The sequence below is a fragment of the Lipophrys pholis genome (assembly GCF_963383615.2).
Source record: "Lipophrys pholis genome assembly, chromosome: 11".
NCBI classification, from domain to species: domain Eukaryota; kingdom Metazoa; phylum Chordata; class Actinopteri; order Blenniiformes; family Blenniidae; genus Lipophrys; species Lipophrys pholis.
In genome coordinates, this window is record NC_137631.1 from 25,583,346 (window position 1) to 25,596,572 (window position 13,227).

At 41.3% G+C, this 13,227-nt stretch overlaps 2 protein-coding genes across 4 annotated transcripts; one reads left to right on the plus strand and one right to left on the minus strand.

Moving 5' to 3' along the window:
• Nucleotides 1-968: 968 nt before the first annotated feature.
• Nucleotides 969-8,854, plus strand: slc25a18 (solute carrier family 25 member 18). The gene is made up of 10 exons (XM_080475277.1): nucleotides 969-1,106; nucleotides 2,190-2,562; nucleotides 2,785-2,907; nucleotides 3,676-3,731; nucleotides 3,908-3,998; nucleotides 4,215-4,330; nucleotides 4,952-5,141; nucleotides 5,567-5,739; nucleotides 6,613-6,688; nucleotides 6,795-8,854. Exons 2-10 carry the CDS (start codon nucleotides 2,543-2,545, stop codon nucleotides 6,934-6,936), a joined length of 987 nt encoding a protein of 328 aa, XP_080331403.1. The 5' UTR covers nucleotides 969-1,106; nucleotides 2,190-2,542; the 3' UTR covers nucleotides 6,937-8,854.
• atp6v1e1a (ATPase H+ transporting V1 subunit E1a) lies at nucleotides 8,395-12,711 on the minus strand. 3 transcript variants are annotated; one of them, XM_080475280.1, is made up of 10 exons: nucleotides 12,531-12,711; nucleotides 12,230-12,295; nucleotides 12,005-12,114; nucleotides 11,503-11,569; nucleotides 11,072-11,161; nucleotides 10,908-10,976; nucleotides 10,699-10,793; nucleotides 10,504-10,591; nucleotides 9,169-9,277; nucleotides 8,395-8,553 (listed from the first exon to the last, which is right to left on the minus strand). In XM_080475280.1, the coding sequence occupies exons 1-9, from the start codon at nucleotides 12,561-12,563 to the stop codon at nucleotides 9,215-9,217; spliced, it is 681 nt and encodes a 226-aa protein (XP_080331406.1). In that variant the 5' UTR covers nucleotides 12,564-12,711; the 3' UTR covers nucleotides 8,395-8,553; nucleotides 9,169-9,214. The 3 variants fall into 3 exon arrangements, with proteins under 3 accessions (XP_080331406.1, XP_080331405.1, XP_080331404.1); XM_080475279.1 differs by lacking the exon at nucleotides 8,395-8,553 and having other exon boundaries at nucleotides 8,722-9,277; XM_080475278.1 differs by lacking the exons at nucleotides 8,395-8,553; nucleotides 9,169-9,277 and having other exon boundaries at nucleotides 9,981-10,591; nucleotides 12,531-12,698.
• Between the last annotated feature and the right edge of the window lie 516 nt (nucleotides 12,712-13,227).

A 13,227-nucleotide genomic window follows, 5' to 3' on the forward strand; every position in this document is an offset into this window, starting at 1 on the left:
AACACTATATTAAATACATGTATTTTTTTGTGATATTACTTGTGATAATGATTTTGTGTATTTTCTGTAATGGGATGTTAGTGTGAGCTTTATAAAACACATTATGTCATCAAAAGGACTATGTCGCTTCCATCGCACAATGAATACACATTTTTAGACAGTGTTTTGATTGTTTTTTCTCAAGCAGACAAGTCTTCAGATTCCAACCTCCAACTTTTCATTGCTTTGGGCAAATCATAAGAACTGTGTTCTTATCCACACAGTGGTCCAGCTTCCAACACTTGTGGATTGAAACAGAACCTGAAAGTCTTTTAAGTCGGGTTAATATTACTCTGCTATCAGCATCAAGGGCAAAAACTGTTGTAAATTCCCATAGCAAACAATGGAAAAGATGTGACCAAGAGTATTCAGGAATAACCCCACGCAAGAAAATATGATCTGTTTTGATGGATTTTTTTTTGATGAGAAGTGAAAGGGTCATTGATGATAATTGTTTTTCCATCAAGATCAATATATATGTCAATCAATTCCCATGAAAAACATAGTTTAAGGGCAATTGGTTCCTGTAGTGGCCACGTGTGCCTTTTGTGGAGGTCCTTACATAATGTTTTGTGCTTTATTTAAATCTTTAGATTCTTTCCCATCGGGAGAGAGTCCCAAACACAACATTGGACACTACTACCAGTAGTAATTGGAAGTCTGTGAACATTTCCGGCATTAAGGGAGTATGGAGGTATTATGTAATACCAGGAATGTTGAATAGGGAGCTCATTACCGATGGGGAGGCTTTCTTCAGTTTATATTAGTTAGAAAATAAAACGCAGTGGTCGTAATTGTGAATATTTGGAGTATTTGCTATGTGTGTGTTTTAATTCCAAGAAAGAGTCCATGTGGAATTGTTTCAGTGCAGAGTTAAGTTGTTGGGGCTGTGTCACCGGGAGAGGGAGGGACTTAGGCAGCAGGACAATGCTGGTGTTTGTGCAACGGCCCCTGAGTGGCGGCTGGCTCTCTCAGATCGCTCTCGCTTGGCTACCATTGCTGCATGCATTGTTGAAGTGAAAGGAAAGTGGACAGCTTGATCCTGCCTGTGGGATGCATCGACAGAGGTAAGACTGCTATTCCCCACTGCTATGCTGTGATGTGTTAAAATGAAAAGTTTTTAATTTTTTTTTTCAAAGCTGTCTCATGAGGCTTATGCTGTGTGAAGTCTGGGAGATGGGCTCTTATGTGCAGTTTTGGGGGAAGCTGGAGGTGGCTTGGGGTGAGCCACTCTTCTCTGTGTTTTGGCAGGGTCACTACAGTGTGTGAATGGAGCTGAAAGAGGGTTTCTCAGAAAGGGGCTCAGTGAAAGGCATGTGTAGAATGTGACTAGGCTCCAGCATTGGAAAAAGACAGAGTTTAGGAGCAGGAAAAAAAAAAAGACACTTTGAAATGAAATTGCAAAGGGGATGGGGAAGGAAAAACTGATTGTTTCAGTTACACTCAGTGGAGAAGACAGGCAAGGACAGAGTGAAGCTTTACAGTGGTAAAAATAGAGACGAGAATGGAGGTGGAGAGATTAAGAGAGAGATTAATTAGGGAGCTGAGGGGTGAGGGAAGTCAGGAAGGGAAAAGGTAGGAAAAGCAAGGACGAAACAGAACATAGTCACAGAAAACAAGAACGGGATCTTTGTAGACAGTTTGAACAAAAACGGCCTCATCTTCTTAAACTTCTTAAAAACACACGGCAAACTGCTGTAAGACCAGAATCAAAGAAAAGTTATCAGACTCTTTGGCCATACCCCTTTCAAATCTCTTTTATCAACTCCCATTAATTGCTGAACGGACAAAGCATAAAAAGAACACAGATAAGCCCCTCATTTTCAGTTCGGCCCTCCTTGCTAGATCAAATACTCTTATCCCTTTTAGCTGACAGATTATAGAGACTCAAGATGTTCTGTGTCAGTGTGGTAGCCCCCGAATATTCTGCTATTCACATTTTATGAACAACTCCATCTGGACTTAAAACTTAAATTCAATGAGAGGTGTGCCGCTCCCTTATCGTAAAACAAATCCTCTTTACTATTATATGAAACCATTGTAAATGTCTGTTGTGCAGAACAAAAAAAAAAACTAAAATAGAGGAGCTCTCGCTTGTGTGCTTTAGAGGTACATAATCCACGCTAACTGCATGTGTTTTGTGTTTCCAGACAGTGGGAGAGAGATCAGGTTTTGGAGTGAAGCACAACAGAAGCAGAAAGGCTGGCCACAGGACACAGACTCAACGCCGGTGGTTTTGGCCACGACAGAACCGAGGACGTCCACCCCTGTCGTACCGGGGAGGGAGGTGGGGAGGCGGGTCATCTCCACCGTATTAGAAGAAGCAGCCGTTGGGTGGGCAGGGTGAGGGCTGAGCTGTGGTGACGACCTGTGGCGGCCAGCCAAAGCGTGGTCGGGGAGAGAGGAAGGGGAAGAGGAGGAGGCCAAAGGTGGGGAGGAGTGGGTGGAGCAGGAGGAGGAGCAGGAGTAGTGGACCTGAGCGTGGAGCCCAAATCCCAGCAGGATGGGGGAGAAGAAAGTTAGGTAAGTGTCGTCACCTTGTTTGTTTGGCTTAACAATTACCAGCTGTGTTGATCTTTCACATTCTCATTGTGCGTTGTGAGTTAAAGCTACTCTTCATGCCCCCAATTTATTGACATCTTTGTCCATGAATGGACGCGTCATTTGCATGGCTCTCCTTGGCGACTACGTTTAATTGGGTCTGTGCCTGCATGTGTGCGTGTGTCTATGTTGATCCCTTCGCAGTCTCCCCGCTAAGCTGATTAATGGGGGCGTGGCAGGCCTGGTTGGTGTGACATGTGTATTTCCTATTGACCTGGCCAAGACCCGCCTACAGAATCAGCAGGGCATCCAAGTCTACAAAGGAATGTGAGTAAAGACTTCCCTGGGCAGAGTTAATATGCTACTAGGATCGAGCCGTCGCGTATGATGATGAGGGGTACTCACAAAAATCCTTTGACCAAACAATTCTTTTGCTTTGTGATCTTGAAAATGTTTTTTTTTTTCTATTGGATTAATTCTCTGATGTGCAGAATCAATTGTTTTGCAGATGTAAATACATTGCATTGCAACTATAAAGAAAAGTTAGGTCTGAATATCTGTGTCCGCATGGTTATAAACTGGTTAGCACAGTTCACATATTTCTCTTCTGAATCACCGAGGGTGGCGATCAAAACAAGATTTTTCCATATTTGCGCTCATGTGATTTCAGACAAAAGTCAGTCGTGGTTGTCTGCTTTGATGAGCGGCCTTAGTAGCTGTGGCCCATCTCCACAGATTTCATTCACAAACAGTGACATCAGTTCTTTTAAATTCTTTCAGTATTCTGTCCGGCAATCGGCAACAAAGTTTAAACGATGAGATACTCATTCTGTGTCCTCAAAAGACATCATGACTCTCAAGCTTGAACTGCACACATCTGGCTTAAATCTGTTTTCCTGGAATATTTAGGTGTAGCCAAACTGCTCGGCAGCCTGTGGTTTTAAAATGAGGAGAGAGAAAAAAAAAAAGCTTGGAAAACTCAGCCCCTTCAAGGCACAGTAACAAGCTTGGTTATTTAGTCAGAACCTAATTAAATCAGAAGTTTTTAAATAAAACCTAAATTCTTTTTATTTTTATTTATTTTTCTCTTTAAAGGCTTGATTGTTTGGCAAAAACGGTCCGCTCGGAGGGCTATTTTGGATGCTACAGAGGTAATCCCCCCCCCCCCCCCCCCGTGACCCTTAAATCTTTTTATCATGATAACTCATGTCTACTACCATTAGTCAGTCATGATGGTGAGCCTTAAGCTGCCGTAGGTTCGTTCTATTTGTGTATCTCAGTGGAAACAGTTGTGTGTCACTCTCATTAGCCTGTTTGTCCGCCTCAGGTGCAGCAGTGAACCTCACGCTAGTCACACCAGAAAAAGCAATTAAACTTGCAGCCAATGATGTGTTCCGGCAGAAGCTCTCCAAGGATGGGTAATCGCATTTATGATATAATTATGACGTACACCTGATCATCTTCTAGAACCGTAGCTCCTGCAATTCATTTATTCATTCAACAAACAAGAATACATGTATCTCGATTTCTTTTCAGCATTAAAAAAAATTATCTTTTGTGTAAAACAACCATCTGTTTGCGTCATACATCCTTGCAAATAATAATAAAAAAAAAAACCCGCTCCTGTGTCCAAGGCATTTGCCCCTGTGGGGGGAGGTACTGGCCGGTTGTGGGGCTGGAACCTGTCAAGTAGTGGTCACCACGCCTATGGAGATGCTCAAGATCCAGCTGCAAGATGCTGGAAGACTCGGTGAGTCGCCCGCAAGGATAGATGTGCTTACTAAGAGGCGTTTTCTGAGAATGTAGTGTAAATCGATGATACAATAAAATAATAGTAACCTCAGAAGGTAATCTAAATGGACCTAAATGCTGTATAGATTAAAGTAGGGGTGTCAAAGATAAGGCTCTTGGGTCGAAACCGGGCCCCAAGAGGCTGCATTGTGGTCTGCCGATCCACCAAGGAAATTGTAATTTTGTTTTTATTAAAAATAGATTTTTTTTTTTCATTAATATTGGCTTTATGTTGAGAGTGTAGTCATGTTTTAATTATGGAATTGTTTGATTTTGTGAAAGTTTAGGCACTTTCATCACGTACACACTGCACAACAACCAAGGAAAAGTTTACATTTAGTTATTATGGCACTACTTTAACGGTGTTTGACGCCGCTGGATTAAAGGATGAGATTGTTTCGGGTCATAAATAGAGTTTGAATACATTAAACACAAACTTTACAGACTGTCCATACATGTGAATTACAAAATGAATGAGAAGCTCAACAGTTGATAGCCCACTCTCCTTTAGTAATTACAAATAATCACCGCAGGATTTTGTGCATTTTCCATCATGAGACGGCCTGTATTTCTCCACCAGCTGCACAAAGACCTGTGCCGGCTCCAGCTCAGGCTGCAGCTCCTGGTCCAGCGCCATCATTGGTTGCCCCGCCTCCACGAGCCCGGGCGACCCCCCCACGGCGGCCCTCGGCCACAGGCATCACTGTGGAGCTACTGAAAACACGCGGCCTGGCTGGCCTCTACAGAGGGGCAGGAGCCACCTTAATGAGGTCAGCGCAACAAAATAAAATACACACTCACCCACTTTCTTTCAACGTGTGCCACGTTTTTTTTCTTCTTTTTTTTGACTTTTAGTCCTGACATGAAGGCATTCACTTTTCATGAAAAAGACATTTTCTTCTGAATTTAGTTTGCCCGTTTCATTCAGTCAGAAAACATCATCAGCTACAGTCGTTCATGATTTGTTTGCTTGGGCCCAGTCTGCTCTTCTTCTTTAATGAGTTGGAATTAGATTGCATAACTCATACTGTACATATTGCATTTCCTGACATCTCTGCTAATCAACACCGATCAATAGATTCCTGCAGCGATGTCTGGCTGTTATCCTGCAGTTCATCCGGTCGATGCCTCAAACCTAATCTAACTTGTGTTGCAGAGTATTCATGATACTGTTTTATATTGTTTTTTCTTGCAGAGATGTCCCCTTTTCAATGATTTACTTCCCACTGTTTGCCAACCTCAACGCTCTGGGCCGGGAAAGCGCCGGCAGCCAGGCGGACGTGCAGGCCCGGGCACCGTTCTGGCAGTCTTTCGTCGCAGGCTGCTCTGCCGGGTCGGTGGCGGCGGTGGCGGTGACGCCTCTGGACGGTGAGTGGGCCGAACTAACTGCTGAAATGTGAACGCCATCTTCATCTAATCCAACTCACAGCAGATAGAGATACTCTTCTTAGCGTACTTCATTCCAACGCCAACCATTTAAGTTTGAGTGAAATATTATTTTTGTATAAAAGTTGCTTGCATATCCAAGGAATTTCAACTTCGTCCCAAAAATGTGTAATCTATAAAAAGATATCTGTACAAATGTCTTCACAGCAGGCTATTGGTAACACACACAGCTAATCTGAATATTTGACCAGGTTTCAATGTTCAATGCCACCAGGAAAGATGGCGTTAAATAAGGTTTCTATTTTTTTGATCATGTCATTATAGCATTGTATTAAAAAAAAAAATCACATAAAACATTTTTCTTTTACTTTTGATTAATAATGTACCTAATAATATCAATATAATCCTCAGTATACTTGAATACTACCAATTGAATTTATGGTACTTGTAATAATGTCTCAATTACATAGTCATAATTAATCGATAAATAAGAATTCAATTAACTGGTATAAGAAGACATTTTTTAATAAACACGTATTATAATAAACAATATATATATTGGAGACATTTCCTCCTGGATCCAGAAAGACGTCTTTTATCAGTGCAGCGTGTTTACTAGTAGTTTCATGAAGATAGGTTGGTTCCCTGTATTCCTCATTTTGGTCTGTTAACACTTTAATCTAGATCCAACTGTCCAACATAGAACCGAAACTCAATCTACCAAAGAGTCAGCAGTCAGTTTAAGCATTGAAGTAGCTATGATCAAACTAAAAAGGTAACTTACAGACTCATTTGTTGTTGTTTTTTTTTTTAACTGAAAGTGACGTAATGATTCCTCGTCTTCAACATCCACAGTAATAAAGACCCGTCTGCAGACCTTGCAGAAAGGCGAGGGCGAAGACACATACAGAGGAATTGTGGACTGCACAAGGTAAGACCACAGTCCACGACTGAAGCTGTTCCGTCTATTCACTTGTGTCAACAGCTCAGCGACACTTTCTTTCCCCCATTTTCTTGTCTTGTCCCGTGCTTTGCAGGCGCATCATGACGCGAGAGGGCCCATCGGCATTCCTGAAGGGAGCGACTTGTCGCGCTTTAGTCATCGCGCCTCTTTTCGGCATTGCACAGGGTGTCTACTTCCTCGGGGTCGGGGAGATGGCGCTGGGTTTCCTGGGATAGCAGGTGCTTCTGTTTTGCGTCTGTACAGATATTATGCTGCTTTTGTTCTGCGGTGAGTGAGTGAATGGGACGAGTGAGCGAGCGGTGAATGCAGAGCGAGCGGGGAAATCATGGGCCCACAATCCACTAACCAAGGGAAGTGCGCTGGTGTGAGTTAAAGAAGAGGCTCTATTTACTAACATGTGGACTACTGGGTTCACACTAATCATGTTTCTCTGGGGTGTCAGCAGGGTTCTCTAGGTCAAACAAGGTCCTGTAAATGAGTGCGGCTCGTCTGCGGGGTGTGTGTCCCAAGCCATTGGGGCGATCGGCGCATGGACAACTCGTCCACAAAACTGCAACCCTGGACAACTCGTCCACAACTATTTTTTTTCAGTATTATTGATTTGAAGGATTTCAAAGTACATTTGACACATTTGGAAGGATTATTAGGTATATTTGGCAAAAAATATTAAAGTTGTGTATTTTTAGCGTCTTTGATATGGCAAACAGAGGATTTGTTGGAGCATAATAATAATAATCAGTTTGATTTATGAGTCCAATGGCTTTCTTCTGAAGTAAAAAAAAAAAAAAAAGGTTAGTTTTATAATTATTTCCCCATATTTCCGCACAATAATTCAGATGTGGAAGAATGAGGGAGTTATATAATAAATTGGGTGAATTTCGATCTTTTTTTTTTTTTTTTTGCTTATCTTGACTTCAAGATATTTGTACACAGCTTCCAACTGAGCTTTTCATCAAATGTAATTCCTAAAAATGTACATAGGTGCTCTTGTTCAATTTGTTTACCATTAAGAGAATGGTAAACAAAGAGAAACAAAGCCATATGATACTATACTAAATATACATGGATATATGAAAAATATATATAAAATATCAATTGGAGATAACAATATGTAAAAGTACATTGTACAGGATTTATTTTCTCAAAAAAAATTCTGAAATCTCCTCCGTGGACGAGTTGTCCTCCAATCAGGGCGATCCGAGGGTGTTCGCTGCAATATGTCCATTTCAGTCACCTGGTTGTTGCACATTATTTGAGGCTGCCGAGCGACTCGACTGAAAATGAAACGTCTGTGGTCACCCTCGTCATCATAAGCCAATCATTCAGATTGGAGAAGACGCTCGACTTCCTTTTTGCCCCCCCCCCCCCCCCCCCCCCCCCCCAACGCATTTCTCCCTCCGCATCTCGAAGGTTTGAGTTGTAATCAGTGAACCGGGTGGCGCTGCCTGTCATGGCCTCTGAGGTTAGAGTTAATCTGACGGTAATGCTTTAATCCCCGTATTAGCATACAATATACTCCTAACACACGGCTCGCTTCCTGCTCAGAGGCCGCAGGTGAAGCTGTTACTATCTCACAGACTTCCGCTTCTCCACAGCTTACCAGGGTTTAGAGAAAGAAAAGAAAAGAAAGAAAGAAAGAAAAAAAAAAAAAAAAAACAACTGTGAGATGCCTTGGGATGATTTTACTATTTTATTGCTCAGTAGCAGTTTTAGATTATGTTGCTTCAAACTGTGTGCGCGCACAATAACTAAAATACCTGCTATTAAAGCCTTATCACTGCTGATAGTCTCCGGGGCGTCGGAACTCTACGTCTTACATGGATCCAGTGGAACTGTGGAGGTGAAATATTGTTTTGGTACTTCAGTCCAACTTAGCGAAGGACAATTACATTTGACCCATGAGGGAGTATGGCACCTTGTACTGCCAATTGTTTGCCATTACTGAAGCCCACCGGGTGGCACTAAAAACCTCTTTCTCTTTTTTGTTCTTTGTATTTTTTACATTTTTGATGCAAGACACATTTTTATGTGGCGAGCGTTTGTAGGCTACTATTTCCTTCTCACTGTAGAGTCAACATAGCCTGAGTAAACTTTGTTTGTTTTACAAGCTGTAAATAAAAATATCCAATGCTGGCTTTTCTGTGTTTCGTCTTTTTTTTTTTTTTATTTCTGAGCATCCTTTTCAACACAAACACATCCATACAGTGTATATCGGTTTTGTTTGGTTTGTTTTTTTTGTAACTTAAATGAGCATCTTTGGTTCATTAAAATGCAACAAACAACAGTTGACCTAAAAGAGATTTTAAAGAAGTTGAAATGCCCCTGAGATATAAAGAAGCCTGAATACAATGTAGAGAGTGGTTTTAAAAAAAAAAAAAAAAAAAAAAAAAAAGTTCACTGTCTCTCATTTAATTTACAAACTCACAGTGGTGATGCCCTGAAGTCACCTTAAATATTCCATCTGTGTCGCCACTCTTCTCCTGAAATCCAACACTAATCCAGAAACTTGCGGTTGGGGTTGGCACCAAACAGGCTCCCTCTGATTTCAGGCATCATCTGTCAGAGGGGAAGGGGAGGGCACAGCAAGGACAGTAAACACAAGGAAACAGTGGAACATCAATCAATGTGATTAAAATTGACCTGGTTAGAAAGTTCCTCTAAGAAAATATGATGCTTCAATACTTACCCGACTATATTAAAAGATCGATGCAATCTATGGATTAAAGTCATTTCAGAGGGAAATCCGACAAAAACGCACAACAGGCTTCACAGCAACAGAGCAACCTAAAGCACGGATCTAACTGTACCAAAGAATGGTGAGAAAATAAAAGAGGACTTTTCTTTAAAAAGATTTGTGAGTCTTGACTGAAGTCTCACTGAAAACACTTGGAAAGAGCTGTAATCTCGGACTGCAGGAAAAAAACCTTCTGCAAACTTTAAAAAAAATGCACAACAATGGAGCAGCGGCAGACTGCCAGCGGAAGACGGAGTAAAGAAAAGGAGTGAAAAAGCTTCTTATCGGTCACAAGATACGGCCGCGAAGGTTTATCCTTCTTTCCTAAACGAGGATGTTGAATTTAATACATTCCGGCTGTGCAAAACAGGGCAACGTACGAAAAGTAGTAAAGATAGTCCAAATTTTGAGTTTCACGGGAGACCATATTTTAACTAGGACAGTGCATTCTGACAGATGTTTACTTTAACTATTTACAAGTTTTTTAAATAAAAATCAAACGGGAGAAATAATTTTCTCTTTTTTAGTACCTCTCAGATAATTCCTCTAACTAGTACGACATTAAACCTCCAGACCCTTGAGGTTGAAGTGTTTTACTTTATTTATTCTCCTTTTTATGTCTTTTTTAATCCCTTTGTCTTAATGCATTTCCTTGTGAAGCACTATGAGTCGCCTCGAATGATACTATAGAAAAAACATTTGCCTTGCCCTGCTTTGATTTAAAAATAAAAATAAAAATGCTCAAAGAAAAAATCATAAACAAGCTCCTTCAACGTGAATGAAGCACATAATTATTTGAAATGAGATTCAGTCTCCTTCTTTATTCAGTGAAAAACTGAATCCGTTCCTGCGTCTTCCTTTTGGCTGTTTGCTTCCGGTGTCGCCACGGAGGATCACATGACCTGCATGTTTGACTTGGCACAAGTTTTCTAGGGCTGCCACCCTGAGGAGGTGGGCTTGCTCAGGGCCTTGCAGCAGCGGAGGAAGGCCATGTGGCCTGTACTGCCCTCTGCAGGCAAAGAGTGCAAAGTGCAGTGATGAACTCTACCTGCTGTGCTACAAGTTCCATCCTGCTCTCCAAAGTGTTGCAGACCTTGATCTTCCCATTGTCGTTGTATAACTCCACCCCTCCACTCCTGTTAAAACATAGGAAGCAGGAGATGAACACATAAGAGAAGCAAACTTCATGTCACAATGACAATAGATGAGTAGAAGTTGATTAGAAAGTCCAATAAAAACTTACATTTCAGATGAGAGAAAGCGTTCCTGGTCAATTTTGACAGCTATGTTGCTCTTGACTGCCTCTTTGTAGATGGGGATGTTCTTATCGACCGCAGCCTGCCAGGTGACAAAATCAGTGACGTCAAACAATCAGCAATCGTGCAAGAAACGAAAGAGGCAGGCTTTCCTTAAATAAGCTCTTGGTGTGGTCGGAGCGTGCAACCTCCTCACCTGAACAACTTCGACGTCCTGCCGTCGGCACCGGATGGTAACTTTCGGCTCCAGCAGTCGGTAAAACCCCTCAGGAGAAAGTAGTCAAACGCACTTTAAAGCACACAAGGAACCATGAACAGCAGTCAAGTGTTGATTCAGTTTCTCAGCGACGGAGCTCTCACCTGGAGCACCAGACCCTCCAAAAGCCTAGAGTACTTTGCAGGGTCCTTAGCAATTTCTGCAAGTCTTTGACGGGCCTCATTCAACAACTCCTGAGACGGAAAACGGGAAGAAAAGTCTGTAACATTTCGCAGGTTGTTTTAATTTGAAGCCATAAATTTTGTCTCACGGCTCCTCCTGCTTTGTTTGCGAGACATACAAGAGGGGCAGTTTCACGAATAATATTTACTTTCTCCTCAGCTCTATCGCATAAGTAAATATGCCTTCAGTGGGAAAGCACATAGTACACACAACTGAAAAGGAGTAACCGTTTAAGTGCGACTGTGTACAAACCAGTGCAAACAATTGATTGTGACAACTGTAATGCATTCGTGTCTAAAATTCAAAAAGGTGCATCATTTTAATTTGTGAAATTTATGTGCGACTTTCTAACCGTGATCATGTCATCTCGGGCCTTCAGCACCTTCAGCCTCGCCTGGTTCATCAGGTTGGACATCTGGCTGTGAGAAGGGAAGGGAAGTCTTTGCTGAAGTATTTTTGTGCATTTTAGGTGCGAGAACATTTTTTTCAATTCAGATCCAAGAGGCAACATATTAGGCTTCTGAAATAAGCCATAATCAAGTGAAAAGCAAAGGCTTCAAAACATCGACAGCGGCAGTTGTAAGATTCCTGTATTGTAACGACGCCATTAAAAAACAAAAATTCAAACAAAGAATTAAATCATCTCTTCTGCTCGAACAGCAGGAGAGAAGACGATGGGGCAGACCGATTGTGGGTAGGGATTCAAACCCTGGTTAGTGATTCTCTATTTGATTCAACAGACATAAATCCCCTCCCGAAGCTGCAATTTTTTTTTTTGTTTTGCCTTGACACAACTTTTCACCTCCGTCACTGGCAAAGCAAAAAAATAAATAAAAAATGACTTGGCGACTCACATTTTCTTGTGCTGTTCAATCTGCTTTTCCTTTTTCTCAAAGTACTCCATGATCTTCACCCTCTGAGTCTGCACCAGGCGTCCTTTCTCAATGTTGAACTCTTCTTCTGCCTGTAAACAGAGTAGGATCCACAGCCCACTACTAATCAATGAGGCAAAAATAAAGAAAGAAAGAAAAGAAAAGAAAAGAAATCACAAGACAAGTTGACAGACAACTTTCAATTACCTTCGCATGGATCTCTTCCACTTTCTCACTGGCCTCTTGCTCAATGAAGGCCATCATGTGCTTAATCTGTCACAAGGGACAAACAAGAAGGGATCTATCTGTTAAACGTGCGTTTGCAGGTTATTTACATTTCAATGCACATGTTGTAAAGTTAGTTTATTGTCAATCACACACAAACAAACAAAAAGACCAAAAAATGTATACAAATCTGGAGGATTTTGGTCCGTCAGCTACAGATCAGTGTTGTTTACATCGAGGTTAAAAAGTCAAGAGTCGTGCTAAAACGGAAATGTACTTTTACCTGTTTCTGTACGTCTGTGTCGGTGAGCGCCATGTCTGCTGTTCAGATTATTACAAAAAAAAAAATCAAGTATAAATCTTCTTTAAGAAGTCGAACAACTCAGTGACAGTCGAGAAAGTAACCGCTTGAGAGGGAAACACACTTTCTGAAACACACTTCTGAGTTTCTGGTCGAGCTCGATAAATAACTCAGGATCAAACTTCCGGTTGATACTTTCAAAATAGTACATTTGTTTGTGGGAGTCAAATACTTAAGCTAATCAACTGCTTTGTGTAGTTATATAAAATCACAAACGAGTACCAGGTGTGTCAGTTTATTGCCAGTCTAACAAAAAGAAACGTAATTTACACCAAATATAAACAAAATGACTATAATGTGAATTTTTGCTGGATGCGGAAATCACGTTTCAATTTCAAAATAAGGCGGACACGCCCTATAAACTTAAGTACTGTATATACCTTGGTATAAAATTGTGCCATATTTAGCAAAACAGTGATTTTTATTGCATTAATGAAATGTAAAAACAACCATTTATAACCCTTGAGTTTTTTTTTTTTTTTTTCCCAGTTTTAGCTTCACAGCAGTGCAGTGATTATTGTTTTTGCCTCACAGAAAGAATGACATGGGTTCAAATACTAGCCGGGCCTTTCTCTGTGGAGTTTGCATGTTCTCCCCGTGTCCGTGTTTCCTCCAGGTA